General features: G+C 42.7%; 1 protein-coding gene across 3 annotated transcripts in view; it reads right to left on the bottom strand.

Moving 5' to 3' along the window:
• The window catches only part of PTPRB (protein tyrosine phosphatase receptor type B), a 130,409-nt gene that overhangs the window by 11,538 nt on the left and 92,985 nt on the right, over nucleotides 1-25,886 (bottom strand). For 2 of the 3 annotated variants that reach the window (XM_061416471.1, XM_061416473.1), the window contains 12 exons: nucleotides 25,065-25,308; nucleotides 19,620-19,726; nucleotides 16,257-16,356; nucleotides 14,833-14,916; nucleotides 14,715-14,732; nucleotides 14,513-14,594; nucleotides 13,820-13,910; nucleotides 13,027-13,103; nucleotides 10,366-10,500; nucleotides 8,131-8,253; nucleotides 7,561-7,724; nucleotides 5,893-6,028 (listed from right to left, as the gene is read on the bottom strand). In XM_061416471.1, the coding sequence (XP_061272455.1) occupies nucleotides 5,893-6,028; nucleotides 7,561-7,724; nucleotides 8,131-8,253; nucleotides 10,366-10,500; nucleotides 13,027-13,103; nucleotides 13,820-13,910; nucleotides 14,513-14,594; nucleotides 14,715-14,732; nucleotides 14,833-14,916; nucleotides 16,257-16,356; nucleotides 19,620-19,726; nucleotides 25,065-25,308 (1,361 nt within the window). The other variant, XM_061416474.1, reaches the window with a different exon arrangement.

Below are 25,886 nucleotides of genomic sequence, written 5' to 3'. Positions count from 1 at the left end.
CAGAGAAACAAACCAATCAGAAGTGACGTCTGTGTTAATATTAATAACTATTCTCTGCAATTCTGCTCACAAACTCAGCTTACTTGTTATGAGTATCTTATGATCTTGAAAACTTGAGAAGGGTACTCTCCTGAAAATGATTGTTTGTACAGGCAGTCATTTTCTTCATCTTGAAAACTACCAGATTAGAGACTGACACTTCCCTCATTCCTCCCATCCAAAGCATAAATCACATTTTCAATTCTAATGGGATATTAAATGAGTTTGGGACCTTGGAGTTTGGCTGTGAATGAGTTCTCGTATGCTATGCCTTATTAATAAGTTTTTCAACAATGATCTACTCTGGGCTTTGAAACCAGTTAATATTCATTAATTTGCTTTGTCTTAAATATAAATTCTTCTTTTCCCAACAGAATACCCCTTTGAAAATGATTACTCCTAAAACCTTTCAGATTTTTAATGTGCTCCCCACTTTATTCTTAATGAAAAGTAGACGAAGTCTAATGTATGTATTTCACATCATAAAAGCTCATTTCTCCCCCTCTGTCCAGCAAGCTGGTGAAGCCTTAGTTCCATTCAATTTCACCAATATCTGTAGTATGAGATAATATTTATAGGATTGTACTTAGAGCCTTTCATGGTCTCTAAGTGTACAGTTTAGCAGAAGGGCAGGTATGTGAACAAGTAAGGTGATGAACATAAGACAGAATTGTTTATAAAGCTTCATACATGAGAAGAAGCCATCAGGTTCACTTTTGGAGGAGGAAAATATAGATCTAGAAAGAAAAGGTGACATTTGTTAAGAATTTGAGCAAAGAAATAGGACATTCCAAATGATATAAATAACACAAAAGTGTACATATATTCTGGAAACTGTGAGCGGTCTAGTGTAGTTAAAAGGTAGGGTACATAAGTCATGGGAAACTCCCAGGAGAATCCCCCAAATGTGCACTGAGTCCCACAACATTCCACTGTTTCCTCCTCAGGGGAAGCAGATGACATTGACAGATGGTGACTATCAGCTCTTTTTCCTTAACAAGAGCATTTTAATGTCTCTCTCAGAATCAGGCAGGAAACATGCCCCAAGTTAGGCTAAAAGGAGGAGGATCACACTCACAAATCCCTTGTCTAATGTCTCCTGTTTTGAGGCCTTTGCTCTTTAATATATTGATCAAAACTTGTGAAGCCCACACCCCTTCGTCTCCCAAATAAAGCAGAATAAAGTTGATGCTGACTCTCTCTGTGGACCCAGAAAAGAAATACAAGGGATGTCAGAATGTCCTTTTTCTTTGGCTGGAATCATCACCCTCGGGCTCAGCAGCTCAGCTGTGGCTTGTACCCCTCTGCCCTCACTCTCAGGTCCAAGTAAGTGGTACTGGGACTGAGTGTCTGAGACTGTAGAAGGAGCCCACCTTCAGCAGAGCCTTAAAGCAAGACAGATAATGTCTGGATATTGTTTGGGATTTTGTTTGATAAAGAAAAAAGGAAAGAGAAAATTCCTATCTTATTGAAATCTTTATTCAACATGATCAAAAGAATCACTGATTCTGGACCAGAGAGGGAAACCTTCCTTAATTTTGGCAGACCCTAAGAGAGTGGGGGTGGGTGGCATTATGACATGAAACTGGGGAAGTAAGTTGGAGCCAGGTTCTGAAGAACTTGAAAATCATTTTAAAGCAATGAAGAGTTTTCCATAATTTTTATGCAGGGAGCTGACACAGTGACAGAGCACTTTGTTGGTGGCAGTGGTGATAAAGAGCTGTTTGAGCAGAAGCTGGGGGCAGGAGAGCCATGAGCAGGCTACTGTGAAGGCTCACTGAGAGGTGATAAAGGGCCAGGCAAGGGCAGAGAGTCTAGAACAAGGAGAAAGATGCTGGGTAGAATGGACAGGGCTTAATGATTGCTCGAATGTGTCTCTGGGAACAGTCAGATCCCCAGCCTGGGCAAACAAGTGAAGGTCAAGATGAATGGCAATCACCTGAAACTAAAAGAAGAAACAGCAGAAGTGCTTCTGTTGTTTGTTTTTTTAAAAAAATGAATAATGAATTTGGTTTTGTGTTGGAGATGCGATGACTATAAGACTTTCTGGTGGAACTGTCCATGAAGCAGGTACTTGGGTGAATGCTGGGGAAGGAGAATGAGATCTGGGAGATCTGAGCAGGTATGTGGTTCCTGAAGCCATGGGAATGGAAGAAATATGAAGAATGAAGATGGGGAGAAATAAGAGTAGGGCCTTGAGTAGAGACTCTTGGGAACTTGAACACTGAAAAGTCAGGCTGAAGAATAAGAATCACAGAATCCCCAGAGAGGTTAGGAGGAGGAAGGGGAAATAATAGGTAAAAGAGGAGTTATGTCCAAGGAGGAAGAGGGAAAGCTTTGGTACATTATGTTGCCCCTGCCCTGGATGTCAGCCAGTGATATTTATAGTGGGGTGGGGTTGCCTGTTCTTTGCCAAAATGCATCTCCATAGTTCTGGGCAGGTGTACAGAAGTGATACATGGCCCAAGAAGCCTCTAAAAATAGCTATGGAGCCTGAGCCCTCTATCCCCAACACCTCTTAAGATGATTTATAATGTGATGATCTCCTCCTCCCCAAATCACAATTAAGTATGGCTTAACTGGACATGGAACAACAGACTGGTTTCAAATAGGAAAAGGAGTACGTCAGGGCTGTATACTGTCACCCTGCTTATTTAACTTATATGCAGAGTACATCATGATAAATGCTGGGCTGGAAGAAGCATAAGCTGGAATCAAGAGAAATATCAACAACCTCAGATATTCAGATGACATCACCCTTATGGCAGAAAGTGAAGAGGAACTAAAAAGTCTCTTGATGAAAGTGAAAGAGGAGAGTAAAAAAGTTGGCTTAAAGCTCAACATTCAGAAAACGAAGATCATGGCATCTGGTCCCATCACTTCATGGCAAATAGATGGGGAAACAGTGGAAACAGTGTCAGACTTTATTTTTTTGGGCTCCAAAATCACTTCAGATGGTGACTACAGCCATGAAATTAAAAGACGCTTACTCCTTGGAAGGAAAGTTATGACCAACCTAGGTAGCATATTCAAAAGCAGAGACATTACTTTGCCAACAAAGGTCCGTCTAGTCAAGGCTATGGTTTTTCCTGTGGTCATGTATGGATGTGAGAGTTGGACTGTGAAGAAGGCTGAGCACTGAAGAATTGATACTTTTGAACTGTAGTGTTGGAGAAGACTCTTGAGAGTCCCTTGGACTGCAAGGAGATCCAACCAGTCCATTCTGAAGATCAGCCCTGGGTGTTCATTGGAAGGACTGTTGCTAAAGCTGAAACTCCAATACTTTGGCCACCTCATGCGAAGAGTTGACTCATTGGAAAAGACTCTGATGCTGGAAGGGATCGGGGGCAGGAGGAGAAGGGGACGACAGAGGATGAGATGGCTGGATGGCATCACCGACTCGATGGACATGAGTTTGGGTGAACTCTAGGAGTTGGTGATGGACAGGGAGGCCTGGAGTGCTGCAGTTCATGGGGTCACAAAGAGTTGGACATGATTGAGTGACTGAACTGAACTGAACTGAGTTTTTGAAAATGAAAACAAATTTGTAAATTGATGCCTTGACTTTTTAGCAACATGACTGTAGGATATTTGTTCATTTAATAGATTTTAAAAGAATATTGAGGCTAGAGCAAAGGAAACAAATTCCTACCCTCTAGGAACCTGTAGTCTTGTACAGAAAGTTGAAGGAGAAGAATTATTATATAATGTGATGTAATTCTACAACACTTAATGAAAGAACAGAACTAGACAGTGGTCATCAGTGGCTGCCCAAACCATTAAGTGAAAGGCTGATTGGAAATGTTATAGTGGATGGTCATTGTCAGTTTCATCAGTATAAGGAAGAGACACAAACAGGAAGTGCCTCCTGATGTGATGCAACAGGAAGTACTCAGTACCACCCATGAAGCATATGATGGTAAAAAGGATCTGAGACTTAATTAAGCCTCTAGATCCAATGAACTGCTGACAAAAATAATGGAAAATAGAGGATTATATCACCTTACATTATGAAAAATAGAATACATTATGAAAAAGCAGTCAGCCACATTTAGAATGTAGGAAAATCTATGGAACAAATGAACTGATTTCTTTAACAAATAAATGGCATAGGAAACAAATCAGAGGGAAGGTTATTATAGATTAAAAGAAATTTAGAAGAGACTTCAACTAAATGCAACGTATGGACTTTGTATTCTAATAGAAACCAAGTGTAAAAAGCAATTTTTGAGATAATTAGGGATATTTAAACACTGACTAGATATTGGATGATATTAAGGGATTATGATTAAAACTGTCAGGCATGATAATGGTATTGTGGTCATGATTTTTGAACAAGTCCTTAACTTAAAATATATATATAACTGTAAAACATATATGGAATAAAATATATATTATTAATAATATATAGAATATGTATTATTAAATATGTATGTTTTAAGATACACAGTATTTAAGGAAGAAATGATGTGATAAGTAGGATTTCCTTTAAAACAGTCCAATAAGTCATGGGGTAGGGGAACAGTGTGTGTGGGCTAAGAATTGAAAAAGATCAAAGAATACTGATGACTGCAGAAACTGGGGTTTGGGTATGGAAACTCATTATACTATTTTCCTTACTTTCATGTATTTAAAAAAAATACATAATAAAATATTTAAAATATAGTGCAATAATTATTATAATGAAAGGACAGTGGGGGTAGAAGATCCTGGGTGTGGGCACTGCCCATAGGAGGCAATGATGACAGTGTTCTCCCAGATGTGTTACATAACATGAGGGTCTGCAGGATATGAATATGTTCTGCACAAGAAGAGGATGTGGGGGTCAAGGTGGTTTTAGGAACAGTGGGCTCAACAAAGCTCAAGGGGAACCTTTGCTATGGGACATCTCCATTCTGTGGAGCGTGGCCACCGGCAGTTTTCATGTGTCCCATGACTCTGCCAGGGCAGAGTAGCACACAGAACTTTTCACCTTTTTGAGCACAGGCATTTTTTTTTTAATAGAAGATTTTGCACAGTTACTTGGGAAACAGAAGGGCAGGAGAACTTGGACCTGGTAAGGCCATGATGCAGGGACGGAGGTTTGGTCTGTGCAGGGACACAGTGTTGACTCTGAGGCTGTGGGCCAGGGCACTTGGGAATTAGGACTTGGGACTTGGGATTCTCTAGAACAGATGTTAAGTCCCCGCTCAGCTACTTTGTAGCTGTGCAAAGTCCTTTAGCCTCTGAATTTATTCTCTATTTTGGAAATGGAAAATAATTCTCTCTTATCTATGTGTGTGTGTGTGTGAAAATCTAATGAGATGGCATGTTTAGAAATACCTTGTAAATGTCAAAGGATTATATTAATGGAAGCATTTATCCTCCACAATTAACATCAAAGGACTATATAAATGCAAGCATTTATCCTCCACAATTAATGTATACTCTTTAGTGTCTCCAGAGATGGGGTGCAGCTGGGGTGGGCTGGAGGAGAGAAGAGATTAGAATCTGCTTCCTTTTCACTAATTGAAGTTCTTGTGCTCAACCACCAGCCTATCTTAAAACGATCTTCAAGATGAACTAGCTGGTTTTCCCCCATGTTCATATATTGATTTTTTTTTAAAAATTCATCTTTCTTCCTACCCACCTAAAGAAGATGGACAACTAGTTCAGTAAAGATAAGAATACACATCATCCTCAAGGTCACTGAAATTTCTTTTAAAATAAAAACTCTTAGAAAACATCAATATTCAATTCTCTTTCTCCTCTTAATGAGTCATAGTTCTTTCCCTTTATCAGATTAAAGCCCTGAACATTTGGGGGCGGAGGGAGACAGACAGGGTGATCTGTGTCCTTCAGCTGAACTCTTACCTCGGTCTGGACCATGTGAACCCTGTGAAGTCTTAGGTCATGCACAGCTCCATAAATGTCCACAGAATCTTTGGAGTCTAATTGCTGGAGGATTCGATCCAATGCAATAAAGGTTCCAGTCCTACCCACACCAGCACTAGAAAAGAGAGTGAAGAAAGACCACCTTTTTCACTAAACTGGACTTTCTGGACTGCATCCCGTGACTCTGGCACAGTCTTTCCTTTCCCTTCCCTTCCAAGTTAGAGAAGAATATAGGACACTTCTTTCTCTCAATGTGTTCTCTCAAAGAAATGAAACCCAGGGTTCTGAACTTCCATCCTTTTCTCCTTCCTTCCTCCACCTCTCCACCCATCAAGGGTAAGGATTTTCTGCGTAGCATTTTTAAGCATGCTTTCATACTCTTCCCACATTCATGTAAATCTATACACAATATACTCATTTAACGTGTTTCCAAATTTTATTAAAATGGTACTAAACAAGTTTTATGTATTCTTATGTAAACTTTTCTACTCAATATTGTTTTTGAGATTTGTCTACATTTGTTACATGTAGACATAATTTCTTTTACAGAGGTCATAAACCACCGTTCCCTACTGATAGACAATGAGATTGTTTTTAGTTTTTCTCTATTACAAATTGTGTTGCAGTGAGCATCATCGTGCACACGTGTGGGATTTCTCGAGGGTTGATATCTAGAAGCAGAACTGCTGGGTTATATTGTATGAACACCTTCAGCATCACCAGGAATTGTCAAATTGCTCTCTAAAGTGATGGCATAACCTGGGGGTTTTTGATGCAGGTATTTATAAGATAAAGAAAAACAGGTTTTCGGTGTTATTGGGTGAACACGCCTGCCATTTTCAGAAGGCAGGAAACTCTTGAAAGCCTCACATTCCTATAAAAAGCATCATGGTTCCAATGACATATAAAAGCAGGGCTCCTAGGGTGCTGGGCAGGTTGAGAGGAAACAAGTGCACAGGACATTTCTCTTCCTGTAGCAATTCCCTGCTCTTTGTTTATTCGTGCCGTTCAGTGAGGGCTATCCAAGTGTTTCTGCAAACATTAATTAGCTAAACACTAGGCTCCCCAGGGAGAAAGACAGCGAGAGACTGCTTGTTAGGTTGATTTTATGGTTGTACAGGCTGAAGCCAAGAGAAGTCAAGAGAGAACAGAAATTTAAGAGCGAAAGTGGGTTGCCACAGATGGCAGTGCTACTCCACGGGAAGTTGAGAGCTGTGATGTTAAAGGCTGGTTATGGTTTATACAGGTGGGGGAGAGAGAGGGGGCCATTCCAAGGAGAAAGAATGGCAGGAGGCAGGGATGAGCATGAGCAGTCTCCTCCCCAGCTAGAGGGGGACGTGAGTTTCTGGGAACTTGGATTGAGGGGTGAGATGGGGCCCAATGATGAGGGACCTGGAGGTCACATAAGGGCTTTGCATTGGATACAGTAGGGAAAAAAGCAAGAGGGAGAGAAGGATGGAGAGCCAGCGAGAAAAATGGGAGGTGAAGAGACTGCAAAGGAGTGAGGTTGGGGAGCCGTGGGTGGAAGAGGGCGTAAGAACACCCCCTGGGCCCAAGCAGCCTGGTTGGGCACACAGACCCTCCACCTACCCCATTCCCCACGCCTAGACACCCGGCTGCCATACTGCTGGCTCTGGGCGGGAGTACCTGCAGTGCACCACCGTAGGCCCGGCTCCGGGGGTCCTGTTGATGTAGTCCCTGACAGTTCTCACAAACTGGATCAGGGACTGGGTGCTCTCCGGGACACCGTGGTCTGGCCATACCGTGTAGTGGAAGTGGCGGATGAGTCTGTGTGCATCCAACTGTTCCTCCTGGAAGAGCAGAGGGGTAAGAAGGGGAACGGCTCAGGGCAAACCTGAAAACCTGAAAACCATGCCCAGGCAGGGATTCCTAGCAGCCAAACTACAGGAGAGGACACCAGCAGAAATCGGATTCACAGGTGTTCTTCATCTTCCTACGCGGCGCTAGTGGTAAAGAACCCATGTGCCAACGCAGGAGACAGAAGAGATGTGGGTTCGATCCCTGGGTCAGGAAAAGCTCCTGGAAGAGGGCATGGCAACCCACTCCAGTGTTCTTGCCTGGAGAATACCCATGGACAGAGGAGCCTGGCGGGCTACAGTCCATGGGGTCACAGAGTCGGACACGACTGAAGCGACTTTAGCACACACTTCATCTTCCCAACTTTGTTAGTCAATGAAGTCAAACGAACAAACATACGCTGCATATCCGAAATTCCCGGATGGTCCACTCGGGCAGCACGGATTCCGACAGCATCTGCAGAATGAGGTCCCCATAGTAGAGGGAATCTTGGTCCGCTGGCCAATAATGGTCACACTTTACCTAGAGGAAGACAGGCAGAAAAAAAAAGTGAGTCTGGAAACACGCTTCTACCATGAACCTGAACTTTCCCTCCTGGAAATGTCTTCCTGAGTTGGAATCCAGGGTCAGCTGCTAAAGCAATTTGACCATTTGCTTTGCCTTCATCTGCTCATGGGCTCCCAGTGAGGGAGAGACATCATCAAGGGGCAAATCCCCCACCTTTAGATTCGTTTCCCTTTCAGGTTCATGTTCTGGGGCTTCAGTTTTTGTTGATTTTCTCAACCTTTCAATTTCATGGACACATAAACCATGTGTTACAATTTCTTGTGCTCTTTTACTGTTTGTTTTTGCTTTGTTTTGTTTTCTGAAGAAAGATCTAGCTGGGAAGATGAAGGCACTGTCTCCCTGACCTTTTTGTGTCCATGTTTTTATGTTGTTTCAACCTGGATTCAATGCCATGGTCCAGGTGATCTTTGAAAAGTCAGAACATTTAGCTAAAATCACATTCACAGGTGAAGACAGGAGAAAGAGTATTGTGAACATGTATAATTGTTGAGCACAGACACTGGGCACTTCACGTAATCTTTCTTTTTAACCATCAACATAACCATATAAACCATTTACTCAGATAACTATTTTATTTTGTGTCTGCAGACACAGCCTAAAATTCACTACTCCTTCAGTTCAGTTCAGTTCAGTCGCTCAGTCGTGTCCGACTCTCTGTGACCCCATGAATTGCAGCACGCCAGGCCTCCTTGTCTGTCACCAACTCCCGGAGATCACTCAAACTCACGTCCATTGAGTCAGTGATGCCATCCAGCCATCTCATCCTCTGTTGTCCCCTTCTGCCCCCAATCCCTCCCAGCATCAGAGTCTTTTTCAATGAGTCAACTCTTCGCATGAGGTGGCCAAAGTACTGGAGTTTCAGCTTCAGCATCATTTCCTCCAAAGAAATCCCAGGGCTGATCTCCTTCAGAATGGACTGGTTGGATATCCTTGCAGTCCAAGGGACTCTCAAGAGTCTTCTCCAACACCACAGTTCAAAAGCATCAATTCTTTGGCACTCAGCCTTCTTCACAGTCCAACTCTCACATCCATACATGACCACAGGAAAAACCATAGCCTTGACTAGATGGACCTTTGTTGGCAAAGTAATGTCTCTGCTTTTGAATATGCTATCTAGATTGGTCATAACTGTTCTTCCAAGGAGTAAGCGTCTTTTAATTTCATGGCTGTAGTCACCATCTGCAGTGATTTTGGAGCCCCAAAAATAAAGTCTGATACTGTTTCCACTGTTTCCCCATCTATTTCCCATGAAGTGATGGGACCAGATGCCACAATCTTCGTTTTCTGAATGTTGAGTTTTAAGCCAATTTTTTCACTCTCCTCTTTCACCTTCATCAAGAGGCTTTTTAGTTTCTCTTCACTTTCTGCCATAAGGGTGGTGTCATCTGCATATCTGAGGTTATTGATGTTTCTCCCAGCAATCTTGATTCCAGCTTGTGCTTCTTCCAGCCCAGTGTTTCTCATGATGTACTCTGCATGTAAGTTAAATAAGCAGGGTGACAGTATACAGCCTTGACGTACTCCTAGGGGTAGAGCCAGTGACTCTGCCAACATACCTCCTCTCCCCATACAACAGAGGATGGTGCTGACAAGAGGCTAGGTAATCCTTCTGTGTCCTGGACACTTCTGATAATCCCACTTGTTCAGTGGAAACATCTTTGACTGAAACTTCAGACTCAGCATCTGAACACAGCATCACCTGGGTTTACTATAGAGCTTTTTATAACTGGGTGGCTTTAATTCACTAACAGTGTTCTTGTATGATCCCTACTTTGTTTTCATGGGGTTTCTTTTAAGATTTTTTTTTTTTTTTGATGAGGACCATTTTTAAAGTCTTTATTGAATTTGTCACAATATAGCTTCTGTTATATGTTCTGGGTTTTTGGCTGTTTGGTATGTGGGAATTTAGCTTCCTGACCAGAGATTTTCCTACATTGGAAGGTGTGGTCTTAACCACTGGACAGCCAGGAAAGTCCCTACGGGGTTTCATTTCTATGGGGCGGGGAGTCAAACTCCATCCAAGGGGTGGGAAGCAAGGTTAGTAAGACAGGAAGACCGTGTACTCACTCGGCCCTTCTCCACACACTGGGTCACCATGACGATGTTGTGAACATTCTGTTCCCACGCCATTTTCCAGAAGTCATCCTTGGTACCGGGAAGAGGTCCCTGAGTTGCGATGTATTCTCTCCTGAAGTTGTTGCCCTGCAATGAATTTACAATGTGGGGACTCAGAAACAATGGGCCTCTTCAGAACTCTAAACAAAGGGGTTAGCTCTGTAGATTAGGTGAGATGTAAGTCTTTGCCAGGTCCCAGATTTGAAAAAGAGATACTAACGCGTGGCAAGGCTTGGGAGCAGGAAGGACAAAGGCCGGAACACCGACCTATTGTGAAGAGCCAAGGTCTTTTTTATTAGGTTGGGTTTATTCTTAAAGGCAGTGGAGGACCTGGGCCATCATTTAGAAAACACTTCACCCTCAGTTATGTGTGTGTATACACAATGTGGATTGTCTGAGGAACTGACGTTGCTGAGCTCTTGCCCTATTCAACAAACAGTTTTACTTATTTTGGATACTTGGCTTTGGGATGTTGGTAAGAGATACTATGCAAGGGAAACTGAAGAGAAGAGAAGAGAACCCACTGTTTATTGAGCATCTACTCTATCACAAGCTCTGGTGGTGGTTTAGTCGCTAAGTCATGTCTGACTCTTTGTGATCCCATGGACTATAGCCTGCCAGGCCCCTCTATCCATGGGATTCCCCAGGCGAGAATACTAGAATGGATTGCCATTTCCTTCTCCAGAGGATCTTCCCAACACAGGAATCGAACCCAGGTCTCCTGCCTCGCAGGCAGATTCTTTACCAACTGAGCTACAAGGGAAACCCATAACAAGCTGTGGGTCAGGATTTTCACGCACCTTACTGAATCGTAACCATAGCTCTATGAGCTAGGATATTTTCGCCCACATATCCTGCATTCTAGCAACACTACAGTATTACTTGCAGATCCCAGCTGAAGCTCTTTCTCCTCTTGTCATTCTTCCGGGCCTCTGCTCTGTCACGTCTGCTACCCCCACCCCCACCCCGCCGACCCAAACACAGCCTCTCTTCTGGCGAATCCTTCTTTATCCTCCAAGTCTCAGCATGTTGCCTGCTCTGCTGAACTTTCCTTTATCTTCATCTCTGCTGGAGAATGTTTTCCCAGAAGCTCCTGTGGCAACCTCTAGCCTCTTGCTACTCAGAGAGGGATCCTCAGACCAGCAGCAGGGGGTCATGAGGCAGCTTGTTAGAGATTCAGAATGTCAGGTTCCACCCAGTCCTGCTGAATCAGAAGCTGCATTTTTTTTTCTTCTGGCATGTGGGAACTTAGTTCCCCAACCAGAGATCAAACCCACTCCTCCTGCAGTGGAATGCAGAATCTTAACCACTGGGCTGCCAGAGAAGCCCCAATCAGAAGCTGGATTTTAACAAGACCTGCAGATGATGCAGGTGTGCGTTAATGTTGGTGAAGAATCGCTCTATCCTGTCAAGGGCATCACCTTGTCATTTTCTGATGTCCCAACTCTGCTGAGAGTTCCCAGGGGGTCAGGACTCCATCGGACCCTCTCTCTGTACAAAGCACAATGTCCAACTTACAGTTAGCACTTCATTATATAGTGTTTAGGGCTTCCCCGGTGGCTCAGCAGTGAAGAATCCACCTGCAATGCAGGAGTCACAGGAAGCCATGGCAAGCCACTCCAGTATTCTTGCCTGGAGAATCCATGGACAGAGGAGCCTGATGAGCTACAGCCCATAGGGTCGCATAGAGTCTGACACGAGTGAAGTGACTTAGCATCCACACATATAGTGTTTGTGGAGTGAATGGAGGATTATTTTAGGTAAATATTATCCTTATATTTTTTGGAAAAGGAAATGAAGGTCCAAAGGATTGACAGAACTTGCCCAAGATCCCAGAGTCAGCAAAGGGCACAGATGGGATTCAAACGGGTCTACCCACATCATCTGCAGGTCTTGTTAAAATCCAGCTTCTGATTGGGGCTTCTCTGGCAGCCCAGTGGTTAAGATTCTGCATTCCACTGCAGGAGGAGTGGTTTGATCTCTGGTTGGGGAACTAAGTTCCCACATGCCAGAAGAAAAAAAAATGCAGCTTCTGATTCAGCAGGACTGGGTGGAACCTGACATTCTGAATCTCTAACAAGCTGCCTCATGACCCCCTGCTGCTGGTCTGAGGATCCCTCTCTGAGTAGCAAGAGGCTAGAGGTTGCCACAGGAGCTTTTCCACTGGAGGTGCTGTAGGAAGCTGGTGAATTGCTAGCCAGAATCTGAGCCCAGAGGTGTGACACAACCTTTGAGTTGTGTCTGTGGTTTTCAGAAATCCAAATAACTTTGAATTGGCTTCCCTAGCTAGGCCGCCTCAGCTGTGGAGATTCAGCTTCCTTAGGGAGCTCTAATCTTGACTAAGGGCTGCAGAGAGGAAATGACCTTTGAAAATGCCTCCTGGGCCCATTATCCTACAGGACTATAGCCATTGTGAAAGCTGGGCCTTAGCAGCGATTGACTAGGACAGCCTGCATTTTATGGCAATCAGACATGGCCTTTTTTTTTTGTTTCTTCTAAAATGTCCATGTTTCCAGACCTGAGAGCAGTGGGAGTGTGTTGGAGAAGAGGTGTTTCCAGCATAACCGCCTGTCAAAGCCTCATCCCAATTGCTATGGCCCCGGGTTCACTTACAGGGATGTAGCTGGCATTGATGTAGTCAGAGCACGGGTCATCGTCCACGTTGGACAGCTTCACTCGAGAGGAATCATCTGGAAGGAAGTTTATTGAGAAAGATGTATCAGTGAGCCATGGGGTGATTTTTCTACTGTTTACAGAACGCTTTGCATTTGACGTGTGCTAGCTCTGACCCCCACCACAACCCCACATGGGAGACAGTCTCAGCTCCATTTTGCAGGTGAAGCTCACACAGAGTTGCACAAGTAGCCCAGAAACATCCAAGCAAATGAGCCAAATGCTCTTCTAAGCCCATCTGTGCTTCCCTCTGTAACACTAACAACATTTGTCTGATGGAGTGGCCAGCTCCTTTTCATTGTTGTAACGAATGCAGTTCAGAAAAGCTACCTTCAATTGCTTCACCCAATTGGGTAAGGATAATAAGAATAATATATGTAATATGTATCTTTATATATGAAATAATTGCTAACTAGAGACTTTAAGTAAACCCAGGTTGACCCTTACTGTTAACCCTGTTACAGCTCTTAACCCTCCAAGAAGAAGCATCAGGACCACGTGATGAAATGTCAACAGCATGAGAGGTCTCTCTCTCCCAGCCAGAATTTCAGCTGGTTGTTACCCTCTGGAAAGAAGTACAGTAATGTCCAAGTCATTTGTTTTTAAAGACATTTAGAACCTCAGGTCTTCCATATCTAGCTATACCAAGTTGCTTTAGCCCCATTTTTAATCACAGAAAAGGAAAGAAATGGCGAGAGGAAGGCGGTATTACAGATTTCAACACAAAACTTACAGGGCAATATATTGTTGTATCGATTTTTCCCTCTGTTCTCCGGCAAGAGTGCAATGTCACATGATTGGTTTCGACCCACGTCTTTTAAATCCTGTTAGGTCAAAAACAAGTTTGCATGTGAATAATGTGAAACAGAATATGGCAAACTGGACAGTCCTTGAGATACATAATAACATAACAATATGTTACACTAGCTGCATTTGTGGAATGTCTCCTATTCGACCAGGGGCATCGGCTGTCATCCCCACAACAGCCCTGGAGGAGGTAGTCTCATCTCCATTTTACAGACGAGGCTCAGACAGGATAATTCATTTGCCTCGGGTCACACAGGTTGCAAAGCTGGGAACTGAATCCAAAGCCTGGGCACTTTTTACCCAACCACATTATCTCCCAAGCAAGCAAAAGGCCAGGTTAACTAACTGACAGCATCAGTTTGCATTTGAAGTCTGTTAATTCTTTCTTACCACCCGATCTGGGTAGCACTTTGTTGGTTATTCTGGAGATCAAACTGGCTTCTGAGACTAGGTGGTATATTGTGCAGGGAGTGGATTCGGGCATGAAAGAACACTCAGTGAGACCCTAAGTGCCATTCTAACTCCTGAGCCCAACTGGGATGTGATTCCATAGTGAGGGCTGAAGGGAAATTCTGCTAAGAACCAGGGACGCTAAAACATCATTGCATCTGAGTTGTACCTCATATTCCTTGGATAGAAGATAGTTGGAGTCAGCCTGCAGCTTCATGAAGTGCCCTTCAAACTGATTTACTTTTATTGGGCTATGGTTAAAAACACAACAGAAAGAGAAGAAAATTACTGAAGAACAGGGAAAATGCCTTACCCAGCCCCAGTTATATTTCAAAAGCAGACAATATAGTAATTAATGAGCTCTTTCTTACCAAGAAGTTTTCCGGTTACTGTGAAGAGAAGCCAAAAGTAGAAAGATCTTGTTAGCAAATTTCATGTAAGACAATCAACTCTTCTTTCAATAAATAAAGTGAAGGAAAATGTGCTCACCCTTTTTGGCCCAAGTTCAAGTGGACTGACAGTGGTCGATCCCGACGAATGCTCAGACGGGCAGAGGGCCTTTCTCGACCATGGCTGAAACACAAGGGAGAAGACTGATAATTTAATTATGAAATAATTTAAACAGATTTCTCCGTCTATGGTAAGGCTGGGCTTGCTTAGTCGCTTAGTTGTGTCCAACTCTTTGCAACCCTGTGGACTGTAGCCTGCCAGGCTCCTCTGTCCATGGAATTTTTCAGGTGAGAATACTAGAGTGGATTGCCATCCCCTTATCCAGGGGATCTTCTCAACCCAGGGATTGAACCCAAGTCTCCTGCATCTCCTGCCTTGCAAGTGGATTCTTTACCCACTGAGCCATCAGGGAAGCCCAGATTTTTCCACTTATGGTAAGGGTGTGCATGTTTGTACAAATATGGATTTTTCAGTACATGTATATTTTACACTCAGCCAACATCCCTTTGAGGGAGGGAACAGAGAGGAAGAACATAAAGAAACAGATTTTCCCCACTCAGAAACAGATCTTTGCAATAGCTGAAGATGTGTCTTCTGTTTTTGGCTACAGGTCATAATCACTTCCCACACTCTCAATAAAGCTTTCCTTAAAAAAAAAAAAAAAAACACACACACACACACACACACACACACACAGTAAACCTTAGATGCAAGACATGACTGCAAAAGAGAGGACAATGTGCCAAAGAGAAGAAATTCCCTAAGGAAAGAGGGCTTGGCACTGGGGCCACATATGTTTAGTTCTTTTTGCTCCCTTCTTAGCTTAGCATGGCGGATAGGAACCACAAAACTGAGATGGCACCCATACTTTTCAGAATAGTTCAGAAAAGCATTTGGAAACATAATTCATAGACATCTCTGTCTTCACAAGGTGACTGAACACATACACATTCCCCCCCACCCCCCACCCCCACCCCGTGCCAAAGGAGCCATTTCACATTCAAATGAGGATACAGATGGCCCCTCATTCCTTTGGTAAGGATAAGATTCAGCAATGGTATGCAAAAAAGTGAGTCATGGTTTTAGGGTTTGACTCTTGTTTTTCTTGGACTTCCCTGGTGGCTCAGATGGTAAGGCATCTGTCTATAATGCGGGAGACCCAGGTTTGATCCCTGGGTTGGGAAGATCCTCTGGAGAAGGAAATGGCAACCCACTCCAGTACTCTTGCCTGGATAATCCCATGGACGGAGGAGCGTTGTAGGCTACAGCCCATGGGGTCGCAAAGAGTCGGACACGACTGAGCAACTTCACTTCACTTCACTTCTTGTTTTTCTTAAGAAACAAAGTGACTTAACCTGGAGAAATTAAATGATTTCTCCCTTCTTACTTTTCAGGAGAAAGAGCATTTTCAGTTGCATCTTTAAAATTCTGAATCCAATTACCAAAGGGAACTTGGTACTCACCTGACTTTCCGTCTGCAGATGAATAAGGCAACAACAGCGACGAGCATGCCAATTAAGAACAGACCAGCACTCACACCTTCAATAACTCCAAACAGAGGCTCTACAATGATCCAGAGGGCAACAAGAAACCCAGGTGGGAAAATTAGTGTTAAAAAACCAATAAGAGAGCTGGGGGAACCCGTCTCCCTAGTGATGTTATTATAGAAGAATTCAAATGATGCCCACATTAAGGCATTTACTGTCATTTAGTCACTAAGTTGTATCCGACTTCCCGTGGACTGTAACCCATCAGGCTCCTCTGTCCATGCGATTTTCCAGGCAAGAATACTGGAGTGGGTTGTCTCCATGGTATCTTTCTGACCCAGGGATCAAACTCGTGTCTCCTGCATTGTCAGATAGATTCTTTACCACTGAGCCACCAGGGAAGCCCAAGGCTTTTACTATCTAAAGCTTAGGAGTATACAGCTGAAAAGATGAAACATGAGCTACTACTACGTAATGGTGGGTTGGTCATTATACTTTTGAAATTAATGATGTTCAGCTTATACATTAATTGGGACTTCATTTGTGCTTGTATGCACAGCTTGGGGCACTTGAGGTAAAGGCCAGGAGTTTGCCATCAAGGTTAATATGCTATTTCATTTGTTACACAGTATCTGGGACATTAGCAAATCCAGTGAATTGCTCAATTATTTTAATGAAATTCCAGGTTTATTAAATGATCTGATATTGTCACTAGGAGTTTATAAGAAGGTAGCCCATTTTAAAAACAGTTTTTTGAAATGTAATTCACATTCCATACTATTCACCAATTTAAACTGTACAATTCAATTATTTTACATTCAATTTTGTAACATTTTTATCACCCCCAAGAGAAGCCCCATGCCCGTTAGCAGTCATTCTCCATTCCCTCTCTCTAGACCCTGGCAACCACTAACCTACTTTGTCTTCATAGATTTGCCTTTTCTGGACATTTCGTATAAATTGAGCAATAAACATATGCTTTTTTGTAATTGGCTTCTTTCACTTAGCATGTTTTCAAGGTTCATCCATGTTGTGGCATGTGTCAGTATTTCATTCCTTTTTATGCTGAATAACATTCTATATTTTTTTAGCTATTCAGCCTTTGATGGACATTTGGGGTATTTCTATTTTTTTGGTTATTTTAAATAATGCTGCTATGAATCTCCATATACAAGTTTTTGTTTTCATTTTTCATGGGTATATACTAAAGAGTGGAATTGCTGAGCAAGGTGTAACATTTTGAGAAACTGCAAAATGTTTTCCATAAAAACTACATCATTTTACATTCTACAAACGATGTATAAGGGTTCAGATTTCTTCATATCCTTGCTAACACTTGTTATTATCTTTTTGATGATAGTCATTCTAGTGGGTGTGAAGTGGTATATTATTGTAGTTATGATAATGTCTAATGATGAGCATCTTTCCATGAGCTTATTGGACTTATGTGTATCTTTTTTGGCAAAATGTCTATTTGGACCCTTTGTCCATTTTTAAATTGGGTTGTTTGTCTTTTTATTATTGAGTGGTGAGTGGTCTATATATTCTGGATACTTAACCTTTATCAGATACAAGATTTGCTAATAGTTTCTCCCATTCTGTGGGTTATCTTGTTTCACTTTATGGTGTCCTTTGAAGCTCAGGAGTTTTTAATTTTAACTAGGCCTCATTTATCTGTTTTGTTGTGGTTGCTTGTGCTTTTGGTGTCATAGCTAAGAAACCATTTCCTAACTCAAGGTCACAAAAACTTCCTCCTATGTTTTCTTTTAAAAGCTGGATCATTTTAGCTCTTACATTTAGTTCTATGCAGTAATTCATTTTTGAAGTGCACTTTAAGCACTTGAATTTGTTTATTCAATGTTGATTTTCAAGATTTAACAAACCAACATAATCATCTTTCTTTTAAAGCGGTTAATATTCCTTTTTTTGGATATATGTTTACTATGTTTCTTTACTGGACTATGTTCAATTTTTGCTGTATAACAATAATTTAAATAGGGAAGAATAATGTTTACAAATCCCATACTTAACATTAACTTGTAAGCAAACACATCTAAATCTTCTTAACTGTGTTCTGATTCCTTTTTGGTCTGAAAAGTGGGAGATTATCCTATATTTGGCATAAATAGATGGGAGTGTTTGTGAAGCTGAGTCATCTTTTGTCATGCAGCATGAGAGACTGTTTTAGCTCTAAAGAAGAACTTCCTGAGACCAAGCACTGTGAAAGGCTGGGTACAGGGAAAGGCTGGACAGATAATGGTACCAAAGAACAATGTGCTAAAAAATAAATCTATTCTCAGCATGTTGGAACTATTCCAAATCAGTGCAGTGCAGAAGTTAAGAGGTCAGGCAGAAAGTGCTAGAACCCAGCTCTGCTATCTTGGGCAAGTTACATAAACTCTTGGTATCTCAAATCCTCACCTTTAAAATGGGGGATGGTAATAGTATCTACCACAAAAGGCCGTAGTGAGGATTAGATAAATTATTCTAAGCACAATGCTTAAAACTGCAGCTCCACAGAGAGGACAGAGAGTCAATATTAGCTACTATTATTATTCAGGGGCTTCCCTGGTGGCTACCTAGTAAAGAATCCACCTGCTAATGCAGGAGATACAGGTTCGATTCCTGGTTCGGGAAGATCCCCTGGAGAAGGAAATGACAACCCAGTCCAGTATTCTTGTCTGGGATATTCCATGGACAGATGAGCCTGGTGGGCTATTGTCCATGAGATCACAAAAGAGTTGGATACAGCTTAGCAACTAAAAAACAACGTTATTCAGGCTTTCCTTCCAACACAGTTTAGAAAAGTTTCTTTCAGAAATTTATGTAAAGCCAAGTTAACATTTTTATCATGTAAAAGCAACATATAATAAACAAAAGGAAAAAAGTTCCTTCTAGTCTTTTTTTTTTCCTATGCATTTCTATGTATATATTTCATATACACATTCCCATTTACAACTTGAAAGCTTTTTATACCCACTTCTGTTTTGGCCTGTGTCAACTCTTGATCTGAATGTTCTTCATCCACTATTTTTTTAAAAAATCCATTTTTAATAGATAAAAAAATCTGGTACCTCTTTCTACCTTCTTGACAAGATAACTCCTTTCAGTCCACTCTGCTACAGAAGTTGTATAATTTCTCTAATCTACATCAAATCATGATCATATAAAGATTACATTCCAAGGAAAAATAAATGATCCTCCCACCATCAGCCAAGTCCCCCGATCTCTTCTGGGTTGGGAAGCAGGGAGTCTGAGGTCTAGCCTCTTACTAGAGGCTCTTGTAGGTGATGTGGTGGTTGGCAGACTATGTCAGATGGATGAAAAGGTTAGCCTTACCTGACTCAGTGGTGATGGGCAAAGAGAAAAATGTGTCTGAATAGAGCGGTTTTGTGAATTCCTTCAGGTCCTCATCAAATAGCTGGGTGAAAGCCCGAATGCTGATTCTGAAAAGAAAACCAATTTGTTTAAGTACAAATTAGTGACTGACCACAGTAGGGCTGACTGGAGAATGTTTTCAAGGAGAAACAGGGTGGTCATCTGGTTGATATGCATGTAGGAGAGGGTATGAATTATGAAATCAGAAGGCCCTGGCTTTGTGCCTTCACGCATCATTCATCAGATATTAATTGAGCCTCCTCTGTCCAGAAGCCAGATATACTGCAAAGAATAATCCCTATCATCTCAAGGTTTACATTCTTGAATACAGAACTGAGCTTAGTAGGCTGAAGTCATAGGGCAGCATGGGAACAAAAAATCACTTTCTAACATCTAGAGTATGAGCTGCCACATAGGTAGTGAGCTCCCAGTCACTGAGGGGGTTTAAGCAGAGACTGGAGAACCAGCTCTCAGGGGATCTGCAGGATAGCAGCCTGGCACTAAGTTAAAGATTGGCTTGAGCAACCTCTTGAGCCCATTCTAACCTGAAGTTTTCCAGACTGTAGGTTTACTGAGAGTAACAGGATTGGTTTATAGGGGGAAACTTTTTCTAGGGTTAATTTAAATCATATGAGAATGAATGAATGTCTCTTTTTTTCCCTTAAAAAAGAAATCTAGATTTGCTTAACCCAGAAGTATCTGGGCACATCCTGTAATAATGCTGAAGCATTATTATTACCAGCATTAGCCAGCCAGGACAAACTGTTCTGACCTTTTCCCCTCTCCTTCTAACTCATGTCTAGGTCTAAGTATAATCTCCTCAATATCATCAAGATTATATTGATCAACCTCGTCTATAATTTCCACGTCTAAAAGACACCTTCCAAGCCAAAAGTGGTACTTCCAGGAATAACAGACTATTGGTGGAGGTATTATGCAATGTCCCCGGAGAGTAACAAGCAGTCAACACGTACTACATGGAAGGGAAGGAGCTGGTGGGCGTTGCTAGTGTATCGTAGCTTTGGACATTGAAAAGAGTCTCTCCAACGAAAAGAGTTTCTTTTATTTGTATGGTGATTTGTAAGTGTGAAGAACTTTTACAGACATGATTCTATTTGACCATCTCTAACCTCTCCAGTATCAGAAACTTATGATACTACTTCAGGGATTTGGAACCTGAAGCTTGGGAAGATTGCATTTCTCACTCAAGACTGTAAAGAAAGCTGGTGAAAGATAACCAAACTCAGGATTTTCTGACTCCTAGTCCAGAGACGGCGGAGCCTGGTGGGCTGCCATCTATGGGGTTGCACAGAGTCGGACACGACTGAAGCGACTTAGCAGCAGCAGCAGCAGCAGTCCAGATCTCTTTCTCTTGGCTTAATTGTGGTTTAACAGCAGTGACTTCTGTTGGAGCGCTGTAAAAGGGCCTGGGCTGGGAAACAGGGAGTCTGAGGTCTAGTTCTCACTATCGCTGATTAGATGAATGGTTCCTAAAGTTCTTTATGATTCAGTTTTCTCATCTGTGAAAATAAAAGCACTGGGGCTGTAACAACCTTGACAGGTTCTGCTCTGGAATTCTAAGATTCAAAGGTGCAAATGCAAAACACAGAATGGGTCCAGATGAATTAGGGCCTTTAGGAACCCAGGAAGGAGATAATGCAAGAGCTCATTGCATTTACTACAGCTCTTGCAGTTACTGTAGGCTTGGCTTAAAATTAGGCTATCAACAGGAACTCTGCCCTTAGAACCCTTCCAGTAATGGATGTCACAACCACATTCCCCAGCCCAGTACTTAGCACGCATCTGGAATCCTGTCCCATCCTATCTTCTCATTTTTGTCTTCCTTACTACCCTTTGATATGACCCTCACTTTGAAACTGGATTATTTGGGTTTGTTCTTCTCTAAGCAATTTGTGTATTTCTGCCTCTGCACTATGACTGTTTCCTGAAACGTGAATCTCCTTTTGCCCCTATATCCACGTTTGCAAACCCTTCCCTACTTTTCAGTAGCCAGCAAAAATGATACCTCCTTCAAGAAGACTTTTGGACCTTCAGAGCATTTATTTATCTACAGCCCTCTTAGGTCCTTCAACATTTCTGCTATATTTTATAGACAGGTCTTCTCTATATGCATATAAGATTATTTTAATGAACTGATATGTAATGGTAAGTTTTTCAACTTTAAATATGTCCAGAATCAGAATTCTACAAAGCTATAGATCATGTGGTTCAATTTCCTTCATTTGAGGAAAATGAGGTCAACAGAAGCAGATTATCTGATCGTGGTCACATTGCTATTCTATTTAGAATAGAAAACAAAGCCAGATCAGCACTTCCCCAACCTCTGCGCTGTTTCTCGCCCATCATGATCTACCCATTCTCTTCCCATATGGAACAACACTATTATATACCCGGATAACAGGAACCCAACAATGAACAGGAAGACGTTAAATATTTGTTGGTATAATAAACTTGCATATCAGCTAAACCTAGCATTTTCCATTTCTTGGCAATCCTAATTTTTCTTTTTCCGTGTTCCTTCCTGTCTACCTAGTCTCCCTGGGAAAAAGATGCCTGATAGCACTGAGGGTCACTATGGTGATTATCATTGTGAGACAGGCATAATTCTGCCTGCACGGAGCCTGGGTTCAGCAGCTACCACACAGGTGGCTGCTTGGCATATGGTTCTCCATGCTCATATCAGGTATTATCTGCCTGGTATGCTTTTCACAGGAGTGAACTAAATACAGAGAGAGAAAAGCCGTATCCTAGAAAACACATTAATGCAGCAGGAGTTGATTAAGCTATAATCAGAATGTTTAACTTTTCATAGAACATCTTGGCTCATTCCCTTATTTGCTCATAAACATTTAATGGCATCTCTTTTGTGCCAGGTACTTCCCATATCATTTTGTAACCAATGTCATGTCTGTCTCCATGATTTAGTCTGTGAGCTTTTGCAGTCTAGTGAAGAAGGTGAAAGTGTTACTCACACAGTAGTGTCCAACTCATTTCGACCCCATGGACTATAACCTGTTAGGTTCCTCTGTCCATGGGATTCTCCAGACAAGAATACTGGAGTGGGTTGCCATTCTCTTCTCCAGCGGATCTTTCTAAGCCAGGAATCGAACCTAGGAATTTCCTGCATTGCAGGTGATTTCTTTACCGTCTGAGCCACCTGCCATTGCAGGAGACGCAAGAGATGTGCGTTCCATCCCTGGGTTGGGAATATCCCCTGGAGGATGGCATGGCAACCCACTCCAGTATTCTTGCCTGGAAAATCCCATGGACAGAAGAGCCTGGCGGGCTATAATCCATGGGATTGCACAGAGTCAGACATGACTGAAGCGACTTAGCATGCAGACACAGAGACTGGGCACACTGGAAGTGGAGCTGAGGGCCCCACTGTCCAGGTGTGGGTTAACAGGGGTAGCTCAGGGCTAGTTGTGGGTTGAGCTGGCTTTTCAAGTGTATGAAGGAATTCATCAGTCAGACAAGAGAGTGGAAAGCTTCCCAAATAGAGTGAAAAGAATGTGTAAAGGCTCAGAGGTATAAGAGAGACACGTCAGATTTCAGGGAACTCTGAGGAGGGAGGAGTAGTAAATGGGTGGAGTGTATCAATACTTGGAGCAAATGGTGGGGGACAAAGCTGGTGGGGAGATGGGAGCGAGAAGCCTGGGGCTTTGTGTACCCTACTCTGCGATCTTCACTTGCTCCTAGAAGTGAATGGGAGCCACTGAAGGAACTTAATCTAGAAGGGACATGACTAGGTTTGATCTGTCATCTATATGACTCCTCAGGATAGTCCTGTGATGTTTTGCAGATGAGAAAAGTGAGGACCAGAGAACTGAAATGCTGTTTACAAGGTGACACAGCTAAGCAGTGGCCACACTGGAACCTGAGTGCAGGGGCTCTTCCTAGGACCTTGGCTGTTGTGATGGACAGGAAAGAGTGTGCTGGGTAACTGGGGCCCTAGTCCATGCGTGAACTCTCTCTAGCTGCTTCTTCTCTTTCTTAAATGTGGGAATCACTCATCTTCTCTCCTCTCTCAAAAAGCAAACAAACAAAAACAGCTCAGCTTTCCAACTCACAAAGAGAAAAGAGCCCTTCGAGAGATTTCCTCAAATTTCCCGGAGCCCAGTTGACCAAGGGGCTGAGGCATTTCTTGAATCTAATAAGAACTAAAGTATCTTGGCTTTCTGATCTCTTTTATATTTCTCTTTGCTCTGAGATCTCGTCACCTTCAGGTAGGCTCATATAGCTTCTTCTTGAAGCAAACATCGCTAGTGAGTTTGTGTGTGTTCACTCTGGAGGTGCCAACCTTGGGGTGCGGTAGCACTTATGCGGTGAGTCCTGGGTGGAGGCATCTGTGCGGAATTCCTGTCCAAAGGGAGCCATCGGTTTTAGGGAAGATGTCGGCTTGACTGTGTTGATGCAAGGGAGGGGTGAAGAATGCTCTCGGGTATGATGCCATGTCACTGTCTCCTTTTGGAGCTGGCAGAAAGGTGTCTGCTGAGTTCAGGGGTAATACTCAAAACCTGTAAGGGTTAATAAGAACCGGGCACTGACCAACCAGAATGGAGACTGGCCCATAGAGAACCTGATTGGCTGCCATCTGGCTGGACACCAGGTCTGCTGACACCTAATGGAAGGCACATCATCTGCAAAAGCACTAATCCTGGATTCCTGCAGCCTTGTTTCCAAGATGGCAGCCTAGGTTCTCTATCTCTTGGGGACCCAGGTTTGGGATGCTGTGTATACTTATTCTGCTTTCTGGGAACACGGTGTACATGAAGGGCACGGCTAGTTCCTACAGCTGGAAGGGCCTGCTGGCTGCAGGAGTACTCCCTGAGGCCAAACCAGTTAGCTGCTCCTTTTCATCTGCCATCTTACTGGGAGGAGAGGGTAGTTCCATTCATTAAGGGGCCTTTCCCTTCAACAGTTCTATCTGGACCAAAAGGAATATCCATCTTGTTATGCCTATTAGCAGGCAAATAAATAAGTGTAATTCCAGTCCTCACTAAAAGTGGGGGAAAAAAAATCTCATATTTCTTGAGTCTCCCTAAACTTAATCTTTCTACTTGGACATTTTCATAGGTGTTAACATGGTAAATAAATCACCTGATTCATCCTAGAGAAGTTTTAGGAGAAAGAACAACCTATTAAGAATCTTCAATTCTTCACATAATGAATGGAGCTTTTGTACAAGGCCAAAGGCCCTCTTTACCCATTCCCTGTGAATGGAGGCAGGAATACAACCTTTATAAATTAGCCAGTAAAATGCAGAGCACTCTTGTAACGTAGGTTATTAATATACAGGAACTCATGTGCATCAGACGCCCCGACAGCTGAGCACCCGGTGATGGAGCACGTCCCTACTGGTGAAATGATGGTAATACATCTAACCTGTAGGCCGTGCGCGGCTTCAGCGGCCCGTCACAAAATTTTTGCTGATTAGGATCACATTTTCCACCCAGGCTCTCCATCTCTGCTCCAAGCTTAATGTTGAAACTCTTAGAGTTGCTGTCAGGACTTTCGGCACATTTGCTGGCAAAATAATCGGTCTGATACACCCGAATGGAGGCGTTGTGCCTGTATTCCAGGTAGGAGGGCAGGGGGTGCTGTGGCTCTGGCTTCAGCTCATCATTGCCTGGAGGAAGAACACCCACAGTGAGGGACTGACTTTCTTGTGACTTCAGGGATTTCTAACTAGTTTCTGAGGTTACCTTCCCCACCCACTATCCCTAGTCATTCCTGGAGTGCAGACTCTGTGATCCCCAAGGGTGTTGGGAAATTCTCCCAGGGAAATTAATCTAATTCACTTTTTCTAAAATAAATAAAAAATTAAACATAAATAGTGTATATACAACATTTTATATATGCATATGCCAAACACAGGGGCTTCCTGGGTGGCTCAGTGGTAGACAATATGACTGCAATGCAGAAGACACAGGTTCAATTCTTGGGTCAGAAAGACCCCCTGAAGGAGGAAATGGCAACCTACTCCAATATTCTTGCCTGAAAAATCCGATGGACAGAGGAGCCTGGTGGGCTACAGTCCATGGGGTCACAAAAGAGTCAGATACAACTGAACTACTAAAGAGCAGCAGCACATTATCATTTTTCTAGGAAATAAAATATGCATATATGAAAGGGGGGCTCATGCATCAGATGGTCACGTGCCACAACTCCAGAAAGTTGGGTACTCCCCATCGTGAAAGTCAACCC

The sequence above is a fragment of the Bos javanicus genome, chromosome 5 (assembly GCF_032452875.1).
Source record: "Bos javanicus breed banteng chromosome 5, ARS-OSU_banteng_1.0, whole genome shotgun sequence".
NCBI lineage: Eukaryota > Metazoa > Chordata > Mammalia > Artiodactyla > Bovidae > Bos > Bos javanicus.
Note: the sequence above shows the minus strand (reverse complement) of the source record. Positions and strands in the feature narration are given on the sequence as shown.